General features: G+C 34.8%; 1 protein-coding gene across 1 annotated transcript in view; it reads left to right on the top strand.

Moving 5' to 3' along the window:
• The first annotated feature begins 2,467 nt into the window (after positions 1-2,467).
• LOC136032669 (calponin-1-like) overlaps positions 2,468-24,380 on the top strand; it is a 38,314-nt gene continuing 16,401 nt past the window's right edge. Inside the window, exons 1-5 of the mRNA XM_065712957.1 lie at positions 2,468-2,643; positions 11,954-12,108; positions 14,667-14,733; positions 16,472-16,576; positions 21,440-21,472. Coding sequence (XP_065569029.1) covers positions 2,593-2,643; positions 11,954-12,108; positions 14,667-14,733; positions 16,472-16,576; positions 21,440-21,472 — 411 coding nt within the window. The 5' untranslated portion in view covers positions 2,468-2,592. The remainder of the gene's footprint in view (positions 2,644-11,953; positions 12,109-14,666; positions 14,734-16,471; positions 16,577-21,439; positions 21,473-24,380) is intronic.

Raw genomic sequence — 24,380 nt, 5'->3', positions numbered from 1 at the left:
ATTTCATTTCAATAATTTATGTGCGGAGAGCCAAAATCAAACATGCATTAATTCAAAAACGTTCAGAAATTAAATAAAAAAAAACTAGTTTTTTGTACTGAAAGTAAGGAGCGACATTAAAACTTAAAACGAACAGAAATTACTCCGTATATGAAATGGGTTGTCCCCTCCGCAGTCCCTCGCTCTTTACGCTAAAGTTTTTAATTATTTTAAAAAGTAGAATTGTGGCAAAGAGTCAAACTTAGCTGAGTTGGTAAAGCGTTATGTTCCAAGTTCTAGGTCCGAGAGGTTCCAGGCTCGAACCTTGGCTTTAGCATTAATACAAAAGAAGAAAAAAACTAAAAAGGTAAAAACTAAAAAAAAAACTAAAAAGAAAATACTAAAAAAAACTAGAAAAGCTAAAAAACTAAAAAAAAAACTAAAAAAAAGGTAAAAACTACAAAAAAAACTAAAAAGAAAAAAAACTAAAAACTAATAAAAAAAATAAAAAACTAAAAACTGAAAAAGAAAAAAAAACTAAAAAAGGAAAAAAAACTGAAAAATAAAGGAAAAAAATAAAACTAAAAAAAATAAAACTAAAATAAAAAAAGACTAAAAAAGGTAAAAACTACAAAAAAAAACTAAAAAAAAAACGAAAAAAAAACTAAAAAAGCTAAAAAAAAAGGTAAAAACCAAAAAAACTAAAAATAAAAAAGGAAAAAAACAAAAAAAAATTATTTCATCATATACCAATTCAAAAACGAATGTATATATAGACCGGGACACCGGGATACAAATGAAGACCGGGACACCGGGACACAGGGAATATGACTGACGAAATTACAGACTGGGACACAAACGACGTCCGGGACACAGGGAATATAAATGACGACCGGGACACTCAAAGAGATATTACAGACTGGGACACCGGGACACAAATAACGACCGGGACGCAGGGAATATAAATGACGACTGGGACACAGGGACACAACTACAACGGGGACGCCGGGGGCACAGGGGGATATATAAATGACGATGGGGACACAGGGAATGTTTGATTAGTAATCATCATCAACAAAGCTCAAGGGCAATCATTAGAATAATGAGGTATAGATCTGAATACGGATTGTTTTTCCCATGGACAATCATATGTTGCATGTTCAAGAGTCGGTAAACCTGACAATCTATTACATATATAGAATTTCGCTACGTAAGTTAATTTGTAATTTACATATACTTATTACTAATACAAATATTCGTAAAAAAAGTTGTAGTTGCCTTTTTGATTAACCAAAAATAGGTTTGTAAGTAGACCTTCTCCCCTACTACTTTCTTTTTTTTTATCAAAATCGTCTGATCAAAACTATGAGAAAGCCATTTAGCCAAAAAAACATTAATCATGCAAATTTCATTTTAATTATTCATGTGAAATCAAAACATGCATTAATTAAAAAATGTACAGAAATTAAATAAAAAAACAAGTTTTTTATCTGCAAGTAAGGAGCGACATTAAAACTAAAACGAACGGAAATTATTCCGTATATGAAATGTGTCGTCCCCTCCTCAACGCCTGGCTCTTTACGCTAAAGTGTTTTATTGTTTTTAAAAAGTAGAGTTGTGAGAAAGAGTCAAACTTTAGCGTAAAGAGCGAGGTGTCGAGGAGGGGGCAACCCCCTTCATACACGGAATAATTTGTGTTTGTTTTAAGTTTTAATGTCGTTCCTGACTTGCAGATAAAAACTTGTTTTTTTAATTTAATTTGAAAAAGAATCAATGTATTCTAGAGGTACATGTGTTACGGTGAATGTCCGGAATATAATTAATGTCGACCTTCACGTGTTAATGTCCGAAATTCCTTTTTTTTCTGCTTGGATTCAATTAGCTTTCCGAGTCAGATTTTTTAGTCTTACGTAAACAATGACGGTAAAAGTTAAGTTTAGGTTATGTTAATTTAGGCTGTGTTCTATTAGGTTAGGTTAAATTAGATTAAGAATGTAAGAAATCGGTTAAAAACCTAACTCAACCTAGCCCAACCTAACCTGGCATCGTCAAACCTTGCATTAAACTGAAAAAGTTGACTGGCAGTGGCAGGGGCGTTGTTTCTAGGGGCAGGGAGCAATTGCCCACCCAAAATAATCTGCAAAAAAATCATAAAGCCGATACTCCTTGACTATATGGATATGGAACCCTCTCCTCCTCCTCCCCAATAAAATGCTGGAGCTATGGAGGATATTGACTGGATTGCTGACTAAATCCAAGGGGAAAAAATGGTTAATCAGACATTCAGAGGTGAATGTCGACATACCACGAATTTCGGACATTCACAGTGGTAACATATACAAATAAAAACATGTACATAAAAGCGAAAGCTACAACTTTATTTTACAAATGCGGGTATTGTACATAGGCTATTAGCATAAAAACGTCATCCAGGCTTAAGTAAGCCTTAAGCGACCAGCTGCAAAGTCTCCATCAGTTATTACGCAACTCAGTAAATGTATTGTCAGTTCAATTGAGTCAGTAAGTAAATTGTGGTTAAAGGATAGCTAGTTTGTGGGTTTTTCACTTGTCTGAAAATCGAAATTTGGCAGATAATTGTGGACTAATTAGGAAATGGCGTATCACGGGCCAAGTTATGGATTGAGTAGAGAATGTCAAATGAAAGTAAGTTTGTTTTTTCATCCTATAGTAAGAATAGCCTACGAGTAGGAAGGACTTCCGCAGATCAGTAGATGGCCCAAGAAATTTGATTTCTTGCAAAAGACAAGAAATCAAATTATGTTAAGAACAACATAATATAAATATTTCTACCGTTTGTAAAACAATGGCTATATCAGACTTTAGCTAGGCTAAAACCTGTATTATTCTGGGTTATAAAACAAGTAGGCCTATTGTTTTGGGTTAAATTGCAGTTGGGTGCTTATCTGTTATAGCAACCCCACTTAAGAAGTGAAGTTAGGTATAAAAATGGGACAAAAAACATGGGTAAAATTCTAGTTGAGTGACTTCTTGCTATCTCAGAAAGGGGTTAGGTTAGGAAAATGAAACTGTAGACATATCCCTGAAAGTTTCATTTTCCTAACCTGACCCCTTTCTGAGATAGCAAGAAGTCACTCAACTAGAATTTTACCCATTTTTGGAAGTGTAAAAATAGGCCATTTTTGAAAAAAGTCAATTACCGTGTAAATACGTTTTTTGCTGACAGTAGAATACCATTTATTACTGCAGTCGGAAGACCGCAGAAGGAAGACCTCTTTTAACGCGATTCTTAACGACATTTCTGCGTTCTGGGTACATAATTCTAAGTTATAATTTTACAATTTTACTAATAAAGTATTATATTTTCATCATATTTTGTTTTATTTCATTATCTTTATCAAAAGTTTGGGCTACATATTTGCACATTAGGGGGTGGGGTGCATTATATCAAATACTTAATTAACCTAATCTAACCACCTCTATATACAAAATATTTAATTAAAACGTACCTGCATTGTAGTTTTTTTTTCGCAAAAGAACCCAACTTCACTTAATGAGTGTGTTCTGAAACATACACAAGTACTCTTGTGCCTTATAGCCACACCACTCAAGAAGTGAAGTTAGGTTAATCATAATGAAATATACCAAAATATGACGAAAATATAATAGCCTAGTTTAGTAATAAAATTATGGAAAACTACGGTACTTGCGTCTTATAGCCACCACATTCAAGAAATGAAGCTAGGTTAATAATAAGGAAATATCCCAAAGGTAAATGTTTACTTTCGTTCCATGTGCTGTAAACTTTCTCAGAGCACTTAGAAGTGTTAATTCTAGAAGCGCATCCACTTCTGGTTGACTCCCCTCTTCCATGGGGCAAACTAAAAATACGGGAAGTGGGCTTGCTTACAGGTAACTTTATCTATAGAGCAAAGCGTATTAGATTATGAGGCCCGCGGGCAGCGGTGCGAAGTCTGTATTCTTTAATTTTTTTTTAGTGTTTAGTTTTTTTAGTTTTTTTAGTCACTCTTTGTTGAATAAATGTAGAATACAGACATCGCTCCGCTGCCCGTGGGGATCATGGACTAATACGCTTCGCTCTATAGGTAATGTTACCCGTAAGCAAGCCCACTTTACGCATTTTTAGTTTGGGTAAAATTCTAGTTAATTGACTTCTTGCTATCTCGGAAAGGGTTTAGGTTAGGAAAATGAAACTTTCAGGGATGGGTCTACAGGCTAAAGTATGGCCTGAGAAGGTATTTTGAAGTACCTACCTCCACTCCTTATTCCTCTATGGGTCCCTGACCTTTGATGACCTTTTAAAAAATGTGTGTTATAAAAGTTAAACCTTGCAAAATAGATCTTCTGCTTAATTGTAGTACAACAAAATTGTTTTCAGCTTCATAACTTTGCTCAATCCCATTTTATAAGGTTTTAAAGATATGCAAATACATTTCCTAAATTTTGAAAAAAAAACATTGGTATGGCTCAAAATTCTACTCAAATAACAGGAATTGCATTTTCAGAACTAAAGGCAGAGAAAAAGCAACTAGTAACAGAAAATTAAGGTAAAATGTTGTTTTGTCAAAATTTCAATAGGTATAGACCTGTCATGTAGGCAAATTTCAGGGCCCTCTAGAGGGAGAAGGAGTGGAGGTGGGTGCTTCAAAATACCTTCCCAGGCCATACTTTAGCCTGTAGACCCATCCCTGAAAGTTTCATTTTCCTAACCTAACCCCTTTCCGAGATAGCAAGAAGTCAATTAACTAGAATTTTACCCAAAAATGTTCCTTCTCGTAAGAGTATAAAGTCATGTTGTGTCCATTTTCGCACTGTTTTGTTGTGGGCAACAACCCCTTATCCTTGAAAAATATAATTGCCCCTTTTTCAGTCTCTGGCAAATCCCAAATTTTCATTTCAAAATCCATGTTCAGACACTATCTTCTAACACTACGTGTAGCAAACTAAATTGAGTTCTATCTTTGTGGCTATGAAACCTGATTTTCACATCGTAGTTTGTTTTCATGAAAGAATCTAACTTCACTTGTTTAGTGTGTTCTGAATAATACACAAGTACCAAAACTTTATGATTTGAAAATTTAACATTTATGATTTACACAGAATAAATATCAAGCAATAAAAGTTACATTTTTAGAATCAGAAGGCTATCAGCTTTCGCTTCATATGTAAATAAAACTGAAACATTGAAAGGATATATACATCAAAATAGTATAATTGGTATTTCCAAAAAGAGGTCTCACTAGGTGATCAATAATCTGATAATTTCAAGCGTTAAATCCAAAACAATTTTAATAATAACCATATTGATGCATAGCTTAGATTTTTAGCTATTCATTGACATAGATACAATTCTTCTCAATTCCCATTTGGTAACAAGATGTGAAAATTTGAGTTTTACATAATTTTGCTCAATTGGACACCGTTTTTTACCCTATAATAGGCTACTTTAGAAACAAATTAGGGCCATATGTTTGCATATTAGGGGGGTCGGGGTAAAGTTTAGCGGGTCTACATACAAAATTTTTTAGGTATAATTATTCTGCATAGGCTATAACGAAGTAAAAATTGTTTTCTAGCTTCACACTGTCTAAATGCTCCCCCCCCCCAATGTGCAAATATATAGCCCAAATTTTATATTTCTCATCTCTTCTGTCAACTGTCTTTGTCTTGTCTAACGCTAAGCTGAAAGAAACTAGTGACAGAAACCGGTTCAAAAGTCCATCAATTGATGAACAACTTAGGCTAAGTAGTGTCGCTATAACAGATAAGTACCCGCAGTTGCATCTCAGACCCCATGCCTGGGTATGGCCCAATGGTATATCCAAAAATGTACTGATTCTTTTGTTGTTGTTTCCAGACTTGCATTAAGTACCATTAATAAAGCGTATATACGAAAATATGATGAAAATATCATATTTTAGAAACAAAGTCAAGGACACTATTACAGAGCATTACGGAGAGTAGGCCGCCCAGATCGCATTGTATTTAATGCCTAACCAACTATATACATTATATATTTAATTATAATATACCTCTATCGTAGTTCATCTCACTGGGACTGAGCTAATTATCTCCAAATACAGACAGAAAATAGATTTTAAACAGATCAAACTTCATGAGTGAGGTCGGGATAACTGACAACTACCCAAGCTACGCCTATTATAAATATATATATATATATATATATATATATATATATATATATATATATATATATATATATATATATATATATATATATATATATACATATATATATATATATATTCACCATTTTTAAATGGTATTCGCCATTTTTATATCATCTCAATTAATATTTCATCCATAATGCCATTGCAGTCACGTGGGAGGATCTTTCCATGGAGGAATTTTTCACGAGGGAAGGAATTTTCTATGAATGGGGCGCCGGATTTCCCAGCATTATTTAAAAAACGACCAGGAATTAAACAAAAAAAAAAAAAAAAAAAGTTTTTTCAACTGAACCTGAGGAGCAACGTCAAAACATAAAACGAACAGAAATTATTATGTATAAGGGGATTCTTCCCCTCGTCAATAACTCGCTCTTTACGCTAAGTTTTTTTTAGTACTTTCAAAAGAGCTATTTATTCTAATTAAACGACCTTTTTGATTCAGGGGTCATTCTTATAAAATTGGACCAAAATTCGAACTTTAGCGTAAAGAGCGAGGGGGCTAACCCCTCTTATATAACTAATAATTTCTCTTTGTTTTAAGTTTCAATGTTACCTTATTTTGAGTTACCTTATTTATTATGTCCTTATTTTGAGTTGAAAAACTTTTTTTTTGTTTAATCAACGAGAAAATAGACTTAAAGTTAAATTAAACGCACCATATAAAGAAAAAACAAACAAAAAAACAAATAAATGAAAGAATAAACAAATAAATGATTTTTTTCCCCGTTGATAAAGGCTCCCGGACGTGGAGTCGAGATTTTCGGATTTTTATTATTTAAATTTTTTGTTGTTGTTTTTTCCACTTTTTTATTCAAATTATACCCGTTTCTTCCCTCTTAAATTATGTAAATGAAAAAGCAGTGTGGTCTAAGACATTTAAATTATTTTGCTTAAATCTCTTCCTTTTTAATTTTTTTCTGGCTTAGATTATTTCTTTTCTAACCATGAGGAGGCCTTGTTGAACACGGGCAAAATATTCGTGTGCTTGTTCTTGTTTCCTTCCTATTGGCTGTAAATACGTTGTCTTTTTTTTAAAGATGTACTTCTCTTGATTTTTTCTTTCCAAATATAATCCTCGTTTTCACCCCCTCCTAATGGAGCAGATGTAGCTCTAGGCTATATACAGAGCTTCAGAGATATTATGCTTCTTTTCCAAAACAAAACACTATGGTAATAAATTTCTTACTTTACAATATAGCCTAATGAAAATCTTTAGTAGTTGTATTTCAGGATCCTTTATTAATCGTATTTTAGAAGACCTTCCCTTTTTATTCTGTTTTCCTTGTTTAGCGTATAGCGCAGGGCTATATGTGAACCAGTTAGGGAGGGGGGATTTTTGTCTCAGGAAAGATTTTTTTTTAGAAAGAGTGTTGAATGGGGATTTCATTGGCACTATTATTGTTACTTTCTTTACAAAAAGTTTCTTACTTTACAATATTCTTTATCAGTTGTATTTCAGAGATCCTTTTTTAATCGTGTTTTAGAGGACTTTTTTTTTATTTTATGTTTTTTCTTGTTTTGTGTTTAGTCTAGGGCTATATATTTGAACCTGTTAGAGAGGGAGGGGGTGTGACTTTCGTGTCAAGAAAGATAATTTTTTAGTAAGAGTGCTGAATGAGGATTTCAACGGCACTACTATTCTTACTCTGTTTACTAACAAATTTCTTACTTTACAATATGATGAATACCTTTATCAGTTGTATTTTAGAGATCCTTTATTAATCGTCTTTTAGAGGACCTTCACTTTTTTATTTTATGTTTTTCTTGTTTTGCGTATAGTCTAAGGCTATATTTGAACCTTTTAGGGGGGGGGGGTGACTTTCTTGACAGGAAAGATTATTTTTAGAAAGAGTGTTGAATGGGGATTTCAATGGCATCACTGTTTTTTGTTAGTTTATTTTTTATTTTTTAGGATGAATCTTCATGCAGGATTCCCCCCCCCCAATAAAAACCATAATCTTTTGTGTAGAATCAAATGGTATATTATTTTTCCCTATCTTAATTTTGTCCTGTAAGTAATCTTGACTGTTACCCAAGCAGTATATAATTTACCTTTGGTTGATGTCCTTAGTGTCCTAGATATTTGTTGTATTGGGCTGTTCAAAAACAGCTTGACATAGCCCTCAATTTGTCCAAGTTCGACGTGGTTATCTCTGATTGCGTTGACATGTGCTTTTTATTATGATTTATTAACAGCATTTTCGTAATCAAGGTTTTCCTAACAGCTTTTCTAGCGAAAAGAATGACAAAAGAAAAAATGATACTAAGGACACTCAATTCACAATAAACAAATGGCTGGATAATATTTCATTTAAAGGATGACCCGTAGTAAAAAAAGAAAAGCTTTAGAAGAATAAATCCTATAACTAAAGACATCAGCCAACAAATTTATTAAAAGAAAAAAAGCCCAAGGGGTAAGCTAAAGCAGAGGTGACGAGAATGCGCAGCCTCATAATGCAGGGTAGAGTGAGAGAACGAGGTTTTTGAGTGATCTTAAAACTAGTGAACTGGCTTCCCCTTCCCCCCCTCGGTACTTTGCCGTATTAGATTTTGGAAGAATGACTTTTTAGGGGTACTTTTCAATCCTTTTTTGTATATTCATTGGAAAATTAAAACGGCAAATTTGTCCTCCCCTAGAACTTGAAAGGTACATTTTATGGCCCCTCTATATTTCTGCGATTTGGCATCACCTCTAGGAATTATTCAAAGGGGGGAATAAGCCGAAAGTGACTCTGATAGGAATTTTTTGAGTAAAAGCTTAGAATTGAGGATATTGAGTAGGGAATGTGTTGCGAAAACAATTCTTACTTCATAATGCAAAGAAAAAATATTATTTTCTTCCACTGTATTTTACCCCCAGTCACCCGTAATTTGCAAATATATAGCCAAAACTATATATTTTCGATGCATATTGCGGCAGCAGATTGAGAGTCGAAAACTTCAAGAGACAAGTAAATTTTGCTTTGCGTTTTATGTCAACTTGTGCTCTGAAATAAAGCAAAGAGTAAACAATGAACAATTGCTAGACTGTTCTCCTTAAACTACTTTATCTGGATCAGTTTCTTCCATAGTCCCTCTTTTCCGCATATTCAGGGGCTATTTCATTATTTCACTGGTAGTAGAAGCACTAAACAGAGAGTGGAGGCGGCTACCTCTCTTGAAGAAAGACTTGGGGGGAGGAAGAATGTCAGTTATGAAGATTTGGAATTCAGTCTCAGCCCTCAAGGATGGCGTTGGAGACTGCTTTTGTTCATCTATAAAGCAAACCTGTTTTTCGCAATAAAACCTATTTTCGCATAAAACCTATCTGTTTTTGTTCAGAAATAAAGCAAAGAGTAAACCATGAAGACCCCATGCTTCAATTTGCTAGAGTAGTCTCCTTAAACTGCTTTATCTGGATCAGTTTGTTCCGTAGTCCCTCTTTTCCGCATATTCAGGGCTGTTTCAATGTTTCGCTGGAAGTAGAAGCCATAATCAGAGACTGGAGGCGGCTACCTCTCTTGAAGAAAGACCTGGGGGCATTAAAAATGTCAGTTAGGAGGTTTTGAAATTCAGTGTCTGCCCTCAAGGATGGTGGTGTAGACTCTGCTTTCGTTCACCTATCTCTATTTATGAAGGGTATTGTGTCTTTGCAAAGCTGGTTGACCTTGTCTGATTTTTTTTTTATTTTGTTTGTTTTTTTATTTTTTTTATTTTTTTATCATTTATATATTATTTATACATTTATATATTATTCGACATGATTTTTTTTGTTTGTTTTTTTTCATCATGTTTGTTCTTGATTCTAATAACGGGACAATCTTTGTAGCCTGTAGTGTGAATGTAAATAATACTTTTTGCCATAAACAAAAATTCTGTATCTGAAATTTTCAAATGACACCCTTTAGAATGTCCCTGCCAAATTTAGTCCCAATTCTCGATAAAATTGGATAAAAAATGGTAGTGTGGAAAAGAAGACAATAAGCAATAAATAAAAACAACTTTTTAGTATGGTTTCAAAAGAAAAAAGGGTAAATTGTCTATGGGATGAACGCTTTATTTGTTTTTTTTTTCTTGCAGGTTTTAGTTCAGAACAAAACGTACAGCTTTGATAAAGATAATTGATAACTTACCGATTTACATTTTGAAGAAAACTGCATATCTCGACTGTTTTATCGTTTCCAATTTTTCAGTCCCGTTTTCTGGAAAATGGACAGCCTGAACGTATACCATACTAGGTAATCAAGGGCCGTTGAAAGTGAACATCCAGAAATAAGACGATTTTGCTTGTAGTTGGATCCCATTCAGTGGCCCTTTTCTGCCGCATCACAAGTCAGTTGAGGCGAACTAGCTATAGAGAAATAAAACAAGAGTCAAGAGCTCATATGGCATTTATGACGAGGTCGGAAGAGCCAAGAGCTTCTTCCCACCAAGTTTCATTACGATCTCACCACTAAGCGTTTTCCAAGATTTCCTGTTTTCCCCTCCAACTCCCCCAAATGTCACCGGATCCGGTCGGGATTTAAAATAAGAGCTCTGAGACACTAGATCCTTCTAAATATCATATTTCATTACAATCCGATAACCCGTTCGTAAGTTAAAAAACCTCATTTTTTCTAATTTTCCGAAATAACCGTCCCCCTCTCCCTCCCAGATGGCCGAATTGGAAAAACGACTATTTATAATTTAATCTGGTCTGGTCCCTGATACCCCTGCCAAATTTCATCGCCCTAGCTTATTTGGAAGTGCCCAAACTAGCAAAACCAGGACCGACAGACGACAAACCGACCGACAGAAATTGCGATCGCTATGTGTCCCTTGATACATGCCAAGTGCCATGAAAAATAACTATGGCTTATGTGATAAGCCAAAGAGAAACAAAGGGGTTAAAATAATATGTGCTCCTCAAAACGTGTTCTGCGTGTTGCATGAGGCGCAACACGCGGCAAATTATTTGGGAGGTAGTACTTTTTATGCCGAGGTAGTACTTTTTATGCCGTTGTAGTACTTTTTATGCCGTAGTAGTACTTTTTATGCCGTTGTAGTACTTTTATGCCGTGGTAATACTTTTTCTGTCGTGTTAGTGCTTTTTATGCCGTGGTAGTACTTTTTATGCCGTGGTAGTACTTTTTATGCCGTGGTAGTACTTTTAAGAGCCCTGAGTACTAAGCAACCATTAATATTGTCGGAGTGGCAATCCTGTCCATGAGAAACAAGTATGTATTCTCAGTATCTTCAGTAAACCAGTGCGAGAGACCTACTTAGTCTATATGAAACCATTGTTGTAAAGGATGTTCAGAAGGGGGCGCTTACTTTCCACCACCTGGTGTCCATCTCAGAACGCCACATGTGCTGTAGATTTCTGCCATGATTTACACTGTTTCTGCCACGCTTTGCACACCTCCGCCACGCTCAGTACGCGCAAACTGGTGGATTTGATTTCTTAAATTGGGTGCCCCCTTGGATGTTCATACTTCTGTTTATGTTCAACGGGACAAAGAAGAAGGGGATAAATCAAAAGGAGGAGCAAAGTATGCTTTGGAAACACGGGGTTTAGTGTTGTCTATATTGGAGACAAGAGAAGGAAAAGGAAGTACTGACATGATTTTAAACTACGAAGACATAACACAAAAAGACAAAAACCTAAAAGAGAGTACAGAATATATAAAGCTGTATTTTGATAGCCTGCTATTAAATTGGAATTAATTAACACAGGTGAGACCCCCTTGTTCTTTGATTAAGCTGCATTATCTCTCGTAGATATGGAAAATAAAAATAAAACCTAATTCTTTTTTTCATGTCAGAGTCAGGCAAAATTTAGTCTTGAGCGTGCACGTGAAGCCATTATATGGATAGAAAGGGTTCTTGATAAAAAATTGGAAGTGCCGAGCCCTGATGGAGATCTACGTGACCAGCTTGATTTTGCAGCTGCGCTGAAGGATGGTGTTGCTCTTTGCGAGTAAGTCAATTTCTTATTAATTCAAAAGAGATAATTCTGAAATAATCTTTAACACTTTCTGCCATAACTGCAGCCCATCTTTGAAACCTCTTTAATTTGTTTGCTTCATTTGACACTTCACTTATTTATGGACAACATTTGCGTAATTGCACACCAAGGGTTAAAGAGGAAGATGGAGCTGGAATATATTTCTTGGGGGGTGGGTCCTTAAAACCTTTTTCAAACGCGTTTCAACTGCTTTCAATTCGTTGAAAACAGTATGGAGCGAGAGTGGCAATTTTTCATCTTACCGTCCTTCTTATGAAAGAATACTCACATATTTAAACTAAGTGCCCAATATGGATGTGGGGGGAGGGGTGATGGCTCCCTTTTATTCTAGAAAGATGCTACTTGTAAAGTGAAAAATGAGGTTTATATTTTTTCTTGGGCAGAGGGGGAGGGCAAGGTACCTCCTTAAAAAGAAGATTTACTTAAATTAGAAAATATTCTACATTGACACTTTTTGCACACCTTCCCTTGCCTGGAAACTTTTTAGGGGTGAATGCAAGGGGAAATCCACCTTCAAAAATCATGCACACCAGGTGATGCGCTCCACGCATGACGGAAGTGTGGGATTTGATTAAGGTTTAGCCGTCTCTTTCAGAAGCAACACGTATCATATCCCAATAAGCCTTTTGCCACCATTTTGTTCCGCAGAATATGATTGAGGCCTAAAATGGGTTAAAATATCATAAAACAAACAAATGATGATACAGACATTCTGTTTAAGGTAACAAAAAGCCCGAGGAAAATTTACCAAATTCTAAGATGACACTCACATGCGCTCTCCGTCACGTTCTACTGTACAGTCTCCAGTTTATTCACATGACAAATGAAAAACACCCATAAATTAAATTTAAAAGTCTTTAACATATTAGAGTAGGTGTTTTAGGGAGTGATAAACCCTCAAATCTATGACATTTCTTTTCGCTTTAATTTTTGCTGTTGCTCTTTACTTTCCATTTAAAAAAAATGTGTTTTTTGTTTGATACATACGGTGGGTAACCTTAAGAGTCCATCCTGTAAGATTATCTAATATAAATTATTTGTATTCATTTTGAATTTAAGAACGACCGCTTGCAGAACGAGTTATGTTCCACTTTTAGTAACGTTCATAACGTTACAGAACATTAACCAGCATGTGCTTTGCCATTGCTGCTCTTCTTGGCAATGTGAGGCCCAGGGTTCGATCACCACTGCAGCAAGATTGGACGACAGGCTTGCTGCTTGTCCTCCTGAACAAAAGACCCGGGAATTAAAACGTCACTTGGACGCCCTATGCGCCTGAAATTTCTCTGGGGGATCTTCGTTATTATTTTATTATTTTTCATTGTTTCCACGTGTAAGTACGCTCTTTAACTTATTAATCAAGGCAATTCTGGATTCTTGTGGAATGTTGGGTAAATGGAAAGGCGACTGTGGTTGGTGTAGGGGATGTTTCTATACAGGTATATTTAGTTTTAAATGATCAGGAAATCCAAAAATAGATTCGTCAGGTCCTCTTGGTGTGTATTCTAGAATAAAAGAGACATGGAGAAAGAAAATATATTTTAGTGCTGAGTTGTCTAGGGATAATACTAAATGATTAATTACTTGGAGGGGTAATTTTACGTTGCTTAGGGAAAAAGACGATATTTTGGAAGGGTTGAAATGAAGAGCGGTCGTTACAGTTTTCTGATGCCCGGAGAGCGGTTTTTTTTTGTATTTTCTGGGAAAGAGTAAAGGACCAAGGATATGAGGAATGGCATTCTCGGATCAGATGAGGAGGAAGGGTAGAAACATTGTTGGTGAATTGGTATTTTATAGGCATTACGAGCATGGCATTGTTTATTCGTAGGGGCGCGACACACTGGAGACTGTTCTATGATCGTTATGTTTATACAATTATTGTTATGTGTTTTTGTTGCTTAATTGTTTAATTGATTATTTTACCTGTTATTGTCGGGTTGTTTTCTTGTTTTTGTGCCATGACCTTGTGGGCTTTTTGTGTCAAACATAGATGTACTTATACATGCTTACTCAGAAGGGACAAAGGAGGCTAGGAGAAATTACAACCTCAAATTTGGTCCAATAAACCTCTGCTCCTAAAAAAATTTGAAAACTTTGGGACAATATGCGCTTCTTTGAAGCTGTTCCTTGTGAAAAAATCTCTGATGTCAGATGTCGACCCTGTCAATTTGGGTATTGGACCTGTGTGTAACTAAAAGTTTTAACATTAGAAGTTGATGACAAAGATGAAAAAGTACGTCTGTAAGATAAAATCACCATCCACGTGGCTGGTGAGGCGTTCTTTGTGAAAATGTTATTTTATTATTATTTTTTTTTAGTTGCGGTACACTTGTTTAGGTAAAATTGTGTAATATTACTTCACTTTGTAAGATTGTTTTATTGCTAGTTTTCTTCTCAAATATTGGTTTCTTTGCTATTTCTCTAATTCTCCCGAGGGACCCAGGCTTAGTCCTCAATGCCCCTAAATACTAGCAGACTGCGTCCTTTTCTAATAGCTCTTTTATTTTAAGGCTTATAAATACGCTGGAAGCTGGAACCATAGTGAAGGTCAATATGCAAAAAGCTCCGTTCAAACAGGTAGGTCCGTTTAAACAGGTTAAACGGGTATTTTCCGTTTTGCTCCTCGTGGTCCTGAATAAGAGTCGTTTTAATCTATGATAAAACTGATTGTTTATGGCCAGGTAATAAAATTGCTACAAATCCGGATAGAAAACGTCCCGCTCTAGGGGAACCCAAATTTCAAAATCGTGTGTACCAGATGGCGCATGGCACGATGGAAATATATTTATTTATTATGGCTGTGCCACCATGCCAGACGGCGCAGCAGGGAAATGTACTTATATAATAAATTAAATCTAATTTGTCTCTATTTATCGGCTGGTACACCGTCGCTTAAAGCTTCGTTATTAATTGGCAAATTAAGAAAAAGTAATTGTGAAATAAGCTCAAGCGACGAACCAAATACCTGAATTCTCAATCTTTTTCACTTTTCTGATAGAATAGGGCTATCATTTTGAGTTCTGCTCCCATTAAACAGACATTTATTCTATTTGATAACTTACCAGTATAGTCGATAATAGATATTTCCAATTTACTAAATCGGTGTTAACGCGCTGTTTCACATAAAAAAATCTTTGCAGCAAGGTCAGGGTTGCCACCTGTGGCACGAAATGGTATTTTAGCAATATTTAATTATGTGTAGCTTTGTAGTACCTGCTCAGGGTTGCTAAAATAGTGCTAAAACAGCAGGACAGTGCAATTTTAGCACTATTTTACCGCTATTTCAGTCAATTTTTTGACTATAGCACCGAAAATTGCTGTGTAGCACAATTGCCCGAAATTCGGGCAATTGTAGCACTTTAAAAACTGACCATGGTGGTAACCCTGAGTGAGTCCAGTTTATTCATTTACCAAATTAATCTGTTCCCCATCATCTCGTCAAGAAATTTATACCGTCTCTTTGTCGGTAGATTTTTGGAACTAATAACATTATCATTTGTCTCTAAGCTATTTTTGTGATAAAAACACGATTGTTATACCACACCCTCGTTTACAGCTTTTAATTTTTTTTTGTTTGAGTATTTCCTGTTTTAGGTTTCTGTCCATTAGTTGCTTTATCTGATATCTTTTATGGCCCCTTTTTCGCTTTTAACTATTGCTTGAAGTGATTTTAACTTGGTATCTGACGGCAGTTTTACTCTATAAATTGAGAAGAGACCAAACAAAAATTAAAGGAAGAATATAATATTGCTGCATTAACATAGGGGAGCTCTTCCAAAATTTAAGGGAGAGGCAAAGGTTTTTAGGGGGGGGGGGTATGAAATGCCAAAAGTTAAGTCTGACAGCTGTTTTAAAATTTTCCGGGCGGTGTTTTTTTTGGGTCAACACTAGGCACACTCCCATAACTCCTCTCCCTCTTTGTGGTATGCTCATTTTCATAATTCAGGATGAGGGTAGTTGGCGGTAATCTCGGAACCGTAATTTAACGAAAACACTGAGTAGCTATAAAACACTAACATTGAGGACGTCCGCTTATACTTTTCAGGGTGCTATCCTGGAGGGAATTTCAAAAAAAGACCTAATTTCAAAATTGTGGATTTGTTATATATATTATTGGTCCGTCTAGGATGGAGGAGGGGTTTGTTATTTACAAAATTTATTATTGCTCTTCACAATATATTTTAATGGTTAAAATTCATTCTTTTTATATAATTTAGACTGTGTTTAAATTCACATAATATCACACTTTGATCTATATCTGGTTGCCGCGCGGTGCTACCTTAAAAACCCATTTTCTGAACTTTTTTATTTTTAGCGAGAAAACTTGGAAATGTTTTTAAAGGGATGCGTCGCATATGGTCTCAGGTCTCAGGATTTGTTTCAAGTTAATGACCTGTATGAACACAAAAATCTGTATATGGTAAGTAAAATTTGAAGTGGATATGTAATTTTTTTATGTTGTCTATTTAACGAAAACAACAATCTACAGACAAAAATCAATATAGTTCATCCAAAAGCAAAATATTGACTTGGAGTGAATCAGGTAAAAAAAACATTCATATAACATCATTCAAATTCACTATAATAAGAAAGACATAAATATATAAATAAATAATGAAAAAATATAAAATGATAGTAATAATACTGCGGGGTTAGCAACTAGGCTACATACTAAGTCCGTACTATGGGAAACACCAACCAACAAACATTTGCAACTTAATTTAAATCGATTCAGATCTCCAAAACAAAACAAAAATAAAATTCATACTTACTTTCTAATTTCTCTGTCAACTTTTTCTTTAAAATCATTAAAATATTCTATTCTTTTTATTTCCCAAACTATTCCATAATTTTATGCCCCTTCATAATAAAAAAAACGTAGACCTGACAGACACTACAGATGGAGCATAATAATCGTCCCTACCCCTAGTATTATGGTTATGTATATTCCATCAACTATAAAATAGACCATTCAACATTCTTTATTGCTCTTATTATTGCTATTTTTATCGTATCGCCCTATTGTTGCCGTATGGTGAATGCAATACTTGGCGATTTTTACAATCGACAATTTGACGACATTTGATTAACAATCAAAATTGACATTTGGTGATGGAACAGTCAATATATGACTATTTTTACCGTTTAGCGAATGCAAAACCTTGGCAGTTTTTGCAGTCGACGACTGACATTTGACTGACGACATTTGACGAACAATTACAATTGACATTTAGTTATGAAGCCTGACGACATTTGACGAACAATTACAAATGACATTTAGTTATGAAGCAATCAACGTGTGGTGATTTTTACCTCATGACGAGTGCGAAACTTTGACACTTTTTGCAGTCGATCATTTGACTACATTTGATGAACAATTACAGTTGACATTTAATTATGAAATAATTAACATGCGACGATTTTTACCGCATGACGAATGCAAAACCTTGACGCTTTTTGCAGTCGATGATTTGACGACATATGATCAACAATTACAATTGACATTTAATTACGAAATAATCAATGTGCGACGATTTTACCGTATGACCAATGCAAAACTTTGACGTTTTTTACAGTTGACGATTTGACAACATTGGTCGACAATTACAATTTACATTTAATTATGAAATAATCAACGTGCGACGATTTTTAACGTGATTTTTCCCGCGTGAATACAAATCTTTGACGATTATTAAAGTCGACGATTGACGACATTTGATCGACGATTACAATTGACATATAATTATGAAACAATAAACGTGCGACGATTTTTACCGCATGATGAATGCAAAATTTTGATGCTTTTTGCAGTCGACGATTTGACGACATTGGAACAACAATTACAATTGACATTTATTTATGAAACAATTAAAGTGCGAATATTTTTACCGCATTACACATGCAAAACTTTGACGGTTTTTACAGTTGACGATTTGACGACATTTGATCGACAATTACTATTTACATTTAATTATGAAATAATCAACGTGTGACGATTTTTACCGTGATTTTTCCCGCGTGAATGCAAAACTTTGACACTTTTTGCAGTCGACGATTGACGACATTTGATCGACGATTACAATTGACATTTAATTATGAAACAATAAACGTGCGACGATTTTTATCGCATGACGAATGCAAAACTTTGACGCTTTTTGTGGTCGACGATTTGACGACATTTGAACAACAATTACAATTGATATTTAATTATGAAACAATCAACGTACGACAATTCTTACCGCATGACGAATGCAAAAATTGACGAGTTTTACAGTTGACAACTTGACGACATTTGATCAACAATTACGATCGACACTCGATGATGAAACAATCAACGTACAACGATTTTTACCGTATAACGAATGCAAAACTTTGATCTCCTAAGATGAAAAAAGACAAAAGAGTTATTAAGGTATAAAAGAGAAGAAACGTGGCGTATACTTATGTGAGGATCATAGAAATGTCATTTGCCCTTCCATAAAACAAATTCTGAATAGCCTTAAACTTTCAATAAAAGTTCGTCATCTTTTGCTTAAAGAAAATATGAAAAGCTTTATATTATACTGTAATTATAATATACCGAAGAACTTATTCTGATCGATAATATTTTTTTTTTTAGTGTGATAAATGCTTTTTTCAATTTTTTTTATGGTTCTTCATGTTACGATTAAAATAAATTACAAGACAACAATGGTAAAAAAAAATAATAAAAATCCTGGCCAAATACTGAACTCAGCGTAAAACGTTGCCTTTGGGTGTAGAATTCATCTTCGAACTGTAAATATTTTATTCAGAATAAACAACTTTGAAAGATCAAATAGTTCACAGTAATGTAGTGTAAGAAGTAAAGAGCGAACCGAGTGACTAATAACCGAAAATCTAAAAAAAGAGAATTTTGATAACAATGATGAATTGGTTTATATGGTTATTCCAAATTTGTAAAACCCATTAAGTTTAAAGTTATTTATCAAAAATTATCAGCCGGAGAAAAGTTGCCTAAATTTAGAGAAAGTAAAAAAAAAGTCCCCCCCACCCACCATTTAGGAAAATGATGTTGACGGAGATTACTTCGGTTTTCCTGAAAGGATGATCCGAAATATGTCTTTATTTGTTTGTTTTTTTATTAAATCTCCCCCACCCCCATAGATGATGGCATCGAATCAATGGTCCTAGAATATTAAAGAAGGGCTGATTCGAATAAAAATTACAATTTCTAAGATCCTCTTTAAATAGTAGGAAAAGAGATTGCACCTCAGCAAAGTGGCATTTCTGTCATTGTCTGGCGTAAAACAGCAAGTTGGGCTACAGGGGCGTAATTTTCTATGGAGCAGGGGGCAACGTCCCTTCCCAGACCTTGTTTTTGTAGTAATAAATAGTACCATTATGATACCGAATGGCTTATTTTTTAGTTTTTACTGTCATTTTCGCGAAAATTGGCTCTAATTCCCCCCCCCCCCCGGATTTTTACGAAATTACGCCACTATTGGGCGACAGGAGGCCAGAACACAATCAAGTAGAAGCTGTGAAATATTCAATCCATTTAGAATTTTCAAAAAACTAAACATTCAGTTTCCCAGTTCCAGGGGGTCGTAATAACGTTAGGTGTTCCTCCTAAAAATACAAGCAGTCTATACAGAATAAAAAATTGATATGGCTTTATTTTCAGCTTTATTTCACTAAGTTCGTCCATTTAAAGCTTCATAGAATTACGTATGTTGGTGCATAGTTGCTTATGAGCTAAAAGCGAGCAATGCCAGTGCATCTTTTTTGTGGGTGGGAGCCGACTGATGTCTCTAAAGTGAATTTTTATTCCCCAAATTGGGCGACTCTCAGAGATATGTTGTTGAGATAAATACAGAAGGGGGAAGGATGGGGGAAATTTAATCCTAGTATCTCTTTTGTGAGACTATTTTTGGACTAAGCTTGCAATATGAGTACTGTGGGGTGACAACTCGTCTCTTTTTGCCGCAACAATTTTTACGTGTCCTCAAAGATAACATTCATATGCTCTCCTGCAGAGACGTGGGAGTTCCGGGGGCGGGAGGGGGGATTACACAAGGATGATAAGACTTGGTAAACAGGGAAGGATCCTCAATTTAGTAAGACAGGGAAGGAATCATCCCTTGACAAAGCAAGAAACTATTGCCTATGTCTCTTTATTTAACTTAAGTTGATATTCTTCCCAAATAAAATATGTATAGTAAGGAATTAAAAAGAACGAGGATTTCTTGATAAAGCAAGTCTCTAGGTACTAGCATTAGCTCGAATGGTCAATATAGTATCAAATAAAAATCACAATAGCCAAGGTTTCGCCAAAAAGCAGATTTTCCTGTTGAAAAAAAAATGGAAGAGACAGAAGATTAATCTTTGAACTAGGATTGGGACGCTAGAAGTCACGGTGATGTTATTTTTAGGTATGGCTCTGAAATGAGGATGTTTCAAAAGGCGGAAGCAGACATGCTCTATGTTTCAGGGAAATCGTCTGAAGTAAATTTTGAGGGGGTATTGAGTCGTTAGTAGTAGGGGGTATGATGAAGGATGATAGGCTGCCAAAAATCAGGCCTTTTGGCAATCTATTTGGGGCAAACGAAAAGAATGGTGGTAGGGCGCGTTTTACTGGTGAAGGTTGATAGACTGCCAAACATTGGGCTTTTTGGCAATCCATTTGGCGCAAACGAAAAAATTGATGTTAGGCCGCATTTGACTGGTTAAGGTTGATAGACTGCCAAACATTGGGCTTTTTGGCAATCCATTTGGCGCAAATGAAAATAATGATGGTAGGCCGGATTTTACTGGTGAACGTTGATAGACTGCCAAACATTGGGCTTTTTGGCAATTCATTTGGCGCAAACGAAAAGATTGATGTAAGGCCGCATTTTATTGGTGAAGAATGACGGCTGCCAAAAGTTGGGCTTTTCAGCAATCCATTTGGGGCAAACGAAATGAATGATGTAAGGCTGCAATTTATTGGTGAAGAATGACGGCTGCCAAAAATTGGGCTTTTTGGTTAATCCAATCGATTTGGGGCAGATGAGAAGAATTTTGTGTTCGAATGAGTTGTGAAGAGTTTAGAAAAAAAGATTTAAAAAAATTCAAGGGAGGGAGTTAAGAGCTGAACAGATTGGGGTGGAGTAAGAGCGTAAACAACTTTGTGGGCCCGGGGCAGCTTAGTAATGCGATTGTTTTTAAACATTATGGTAGAAGTAAATATGACTCATTTCCAAAAGAGTTTACAAATTACTGGTATTTTTTTTCCGCGCGCTAAATTCCTTTCTTTTTACAGGTTGTTGACTGCATATACGCCCTAGGAGGAATGGTGAGTTTTTATTAAATCCTCATGAATTTTCAAAAAGGAAAATAAAATGTTCCTTTTTTATTTTCCTTAAAAAATTATAAATTTAATGTAATTTTATTAAAATTATAAAAAGTTACCAATATGTACGAATATTTTGGCTGCATAGCTTTTAGATGTCCTCGACAAAATTCTTTAAATATATAAAAACTTAACCCAAATTCCTCAATAAGTATGAAATTTAAATTCAAATTTAATGGTATTTAAAACTAAGTATCAAAATTTAGAGAGCTTAAGCGTCATTATAATAAAGCTTAGACTATTTTAGTTTCTGTTTTGAATTCAATTTGCATTGGCAAGGTTTATGGTTTTTTCATTTTATTTTAGTTATTTTATGATTGTTCTGTAGTTTTTTTTTTATTAATTTGCTCAGGATGGTTATTGGTTGCATAGCTGTAATTTTTTCAAAGATTGGTTAACTTTTCACCGTCTAGAAAACAACCCGTTTATAGGAATTGTTTTGTTTTGTGTGATAGAAAGGTAGGAATGGATCTAGAGCAAAATCAAGGAGGGACCCAATCTGACAAGGGGGCCAATAAGCAAAATCTCGGGGGCAATGTGACAATGTGTGCAAAAAATTGACTAAACTGACAAATTTATAAAAAAATTTAAAAACTGAAAAAACAAGGAAGCGCCAAAAAAAATTGGTGGCACGGGGCCCCCCGTTCCCTGGATCCGCCAGTGTGGAAAGCCAGTGTGTCGTTCGTGGTTGAAAAAAAAAATTATTGTTGTAAATAGGTTCTTAGGTTCTCAGCTAAATTTTCTTGTACTTAGCCTCAATTTTTCTTTGCGGATTTTTTTTTCACCATTTCTTGAGAGCCACCACTAACAATAATATACAAATAGTCTTTGCAATTATCTTCCTTTTTACCATATCAGATGACTGAAACCACAGAAATAAGAAAAGGAAAAGAGGATACGTTCTGCAAAATTTGCGGTAAGATTTCGCAATTAACCCAGAATCGGGCTGTACATTTAGAATCACAGCTTAGATACCAATACAGTTACAGAAACTCGATTTATTTTTGGGACACAGTGCGTGGTAGTGAAGCTAGCGGCTGGAGACAGGAAACTGGTATTGGTATCTAAGCTGTGTATGCAACAAAACAAATTGCGCTCTCGCCTATGGGTTGTAGCACGATATATGCGTCGTAGCGCGGGCTTGGAAAAGGCGCCAAGTTCAGAGCTCTGTACCAAAAGCTTTTCATGGGCAAGATAAGAGTTTTCATAACTGTATTGGTATCTAAGCTGTGTTTAGAATGGAATTTTTGTTACTGAAGAATGGAGTAATTGACAACAAACAGCGTTAATCTAGCCTCCGTTCCTTGTTATATCTCTGTAGTTGGAACTCCTTTTATAAGAGCGATGATGATTTTTGAGCGATCCTTACTACTAAGCGAGTAGAGGCGGTTTTAGGGGAGGGGCAGATGGGGCATTCGCCCTGGACGAAGAAATTTTAGTGGCGCAAAATTTCGGATAAATGAAAATAATTAATAAATTATTAGTTAATTAAAATTATATAAAAATCAATAAAAAATTAAAAATATTAAACAATAATGATTAAAATAATTAGTAATAGGCCTAATTAAATAATTCAAGTAATAAAATAAAAAATAATCAAAACCTATATTATTAATCGATTTATAAATTGAAAATGATTTTGTTAATAAATGATAATTTTGTTAGAATTTGGCCTGTTAAAGTTTGTTAAGTTTCTTAAAGTTGTTAATTAATTAATGGAATAAAAATAATTAAATGATAACTATTAAACTAATCAAATTTTAATAATTGATAATAATTAAATAATTTAAATAATAAGTTAAAAAATAATTAGGACATAAATTATTTATCAATTAATGAATTGAAATAATTTTCTAATAAATGAAATTTTGTTAAAATTTGGTCTAATTTTTTGGGGAAACAGGGGGGGAGGAGGAGGCACTAATCAAGATTTTGCTTTGGGTGTAACAGAGGCCAGAACAACCATGTAGGAGTGTGCCAATTTTTCGGCTCTTTTGATGAGAATAGTTGGTAAATATTTCTGCTAGTGCAAGTAACATTTTTCATAGAAGGTATACTAGAAAAGATTTAGCGACTTATCTTTCTTGATTTTTAAAAAGAAAATTCTTCTCCCTTTAATCGAAAAAAACAAAATTCATGTTTTCTAAGGATGTACATTTCATTAAAATTGAATATCTCTGGCTCAGAGCGAAATAATTTAAATGGTTTTTAAGATTTCTGGTAAAGAAGGTGTTAGTTTTTAGTTTTCTTTGGTTATTTCAGATCTCTTATTCAAGCTCAACAAGTTATGGCAAGACCACCCAATCAATTCTTAAAATTTTGGCCACATAAATAAAGAATGCTTATAATGGATGATATAGGGTGGCCCTTTAAGGTACAGAATGCCCTAGAATGTTGCGAAGAGAATTTTTGCTAAATATTCCTGCTAGTAACTTTCTGATGATGTTGAAGTTAATCAGTATAAATAAGACGAGTTACCTTGTTACAGAATGCAATTACAATATAATGTTGACCCAATGATGTGTTTTGAAAGAAATACTCTCCCTCTAGGAACTTAGTTTGACGCCCCTGATCTTAAAAGCGGAGTTGTTTTTTACTCTTAGCCTAAATTTACTTTTCTGCTCGGATTGAGATCCTATGTAAATCTCAAGATCCGAAATGGTCTGTGTACTAAGATTTATTTCAGTATTTACATCTGAATTAGGACTGACGCCAAGATGTACTAGCTTATCTTTGTTCTTTTAGGCACATAAATATCTCAAGAATTTTGTTAGTGTCTTATCAGCTCGAGTTGATGGTATAGTTCATATGATCTACTAGATTAGCTTGATTTCACCATGGGACAATAGGT

Source organism: Artemia franciscana, chromosome 11, assembly GCF_032884065.1.
Source record: "Artemia franciscana chromosome 11, ASM3288406v1, whole genome shotgun sequence".
NCBI lineage: Eukaryota > Metazoa > Arthropoda > Branchiopoda > Anostraca > Artemiidae > Artemia > Artemia franciscana.
The sequence above is the reverse complement of the archived record's forward strand: the minus strand, read 5'-3'. Positions and strand labels throughout refer to the sequence as shown.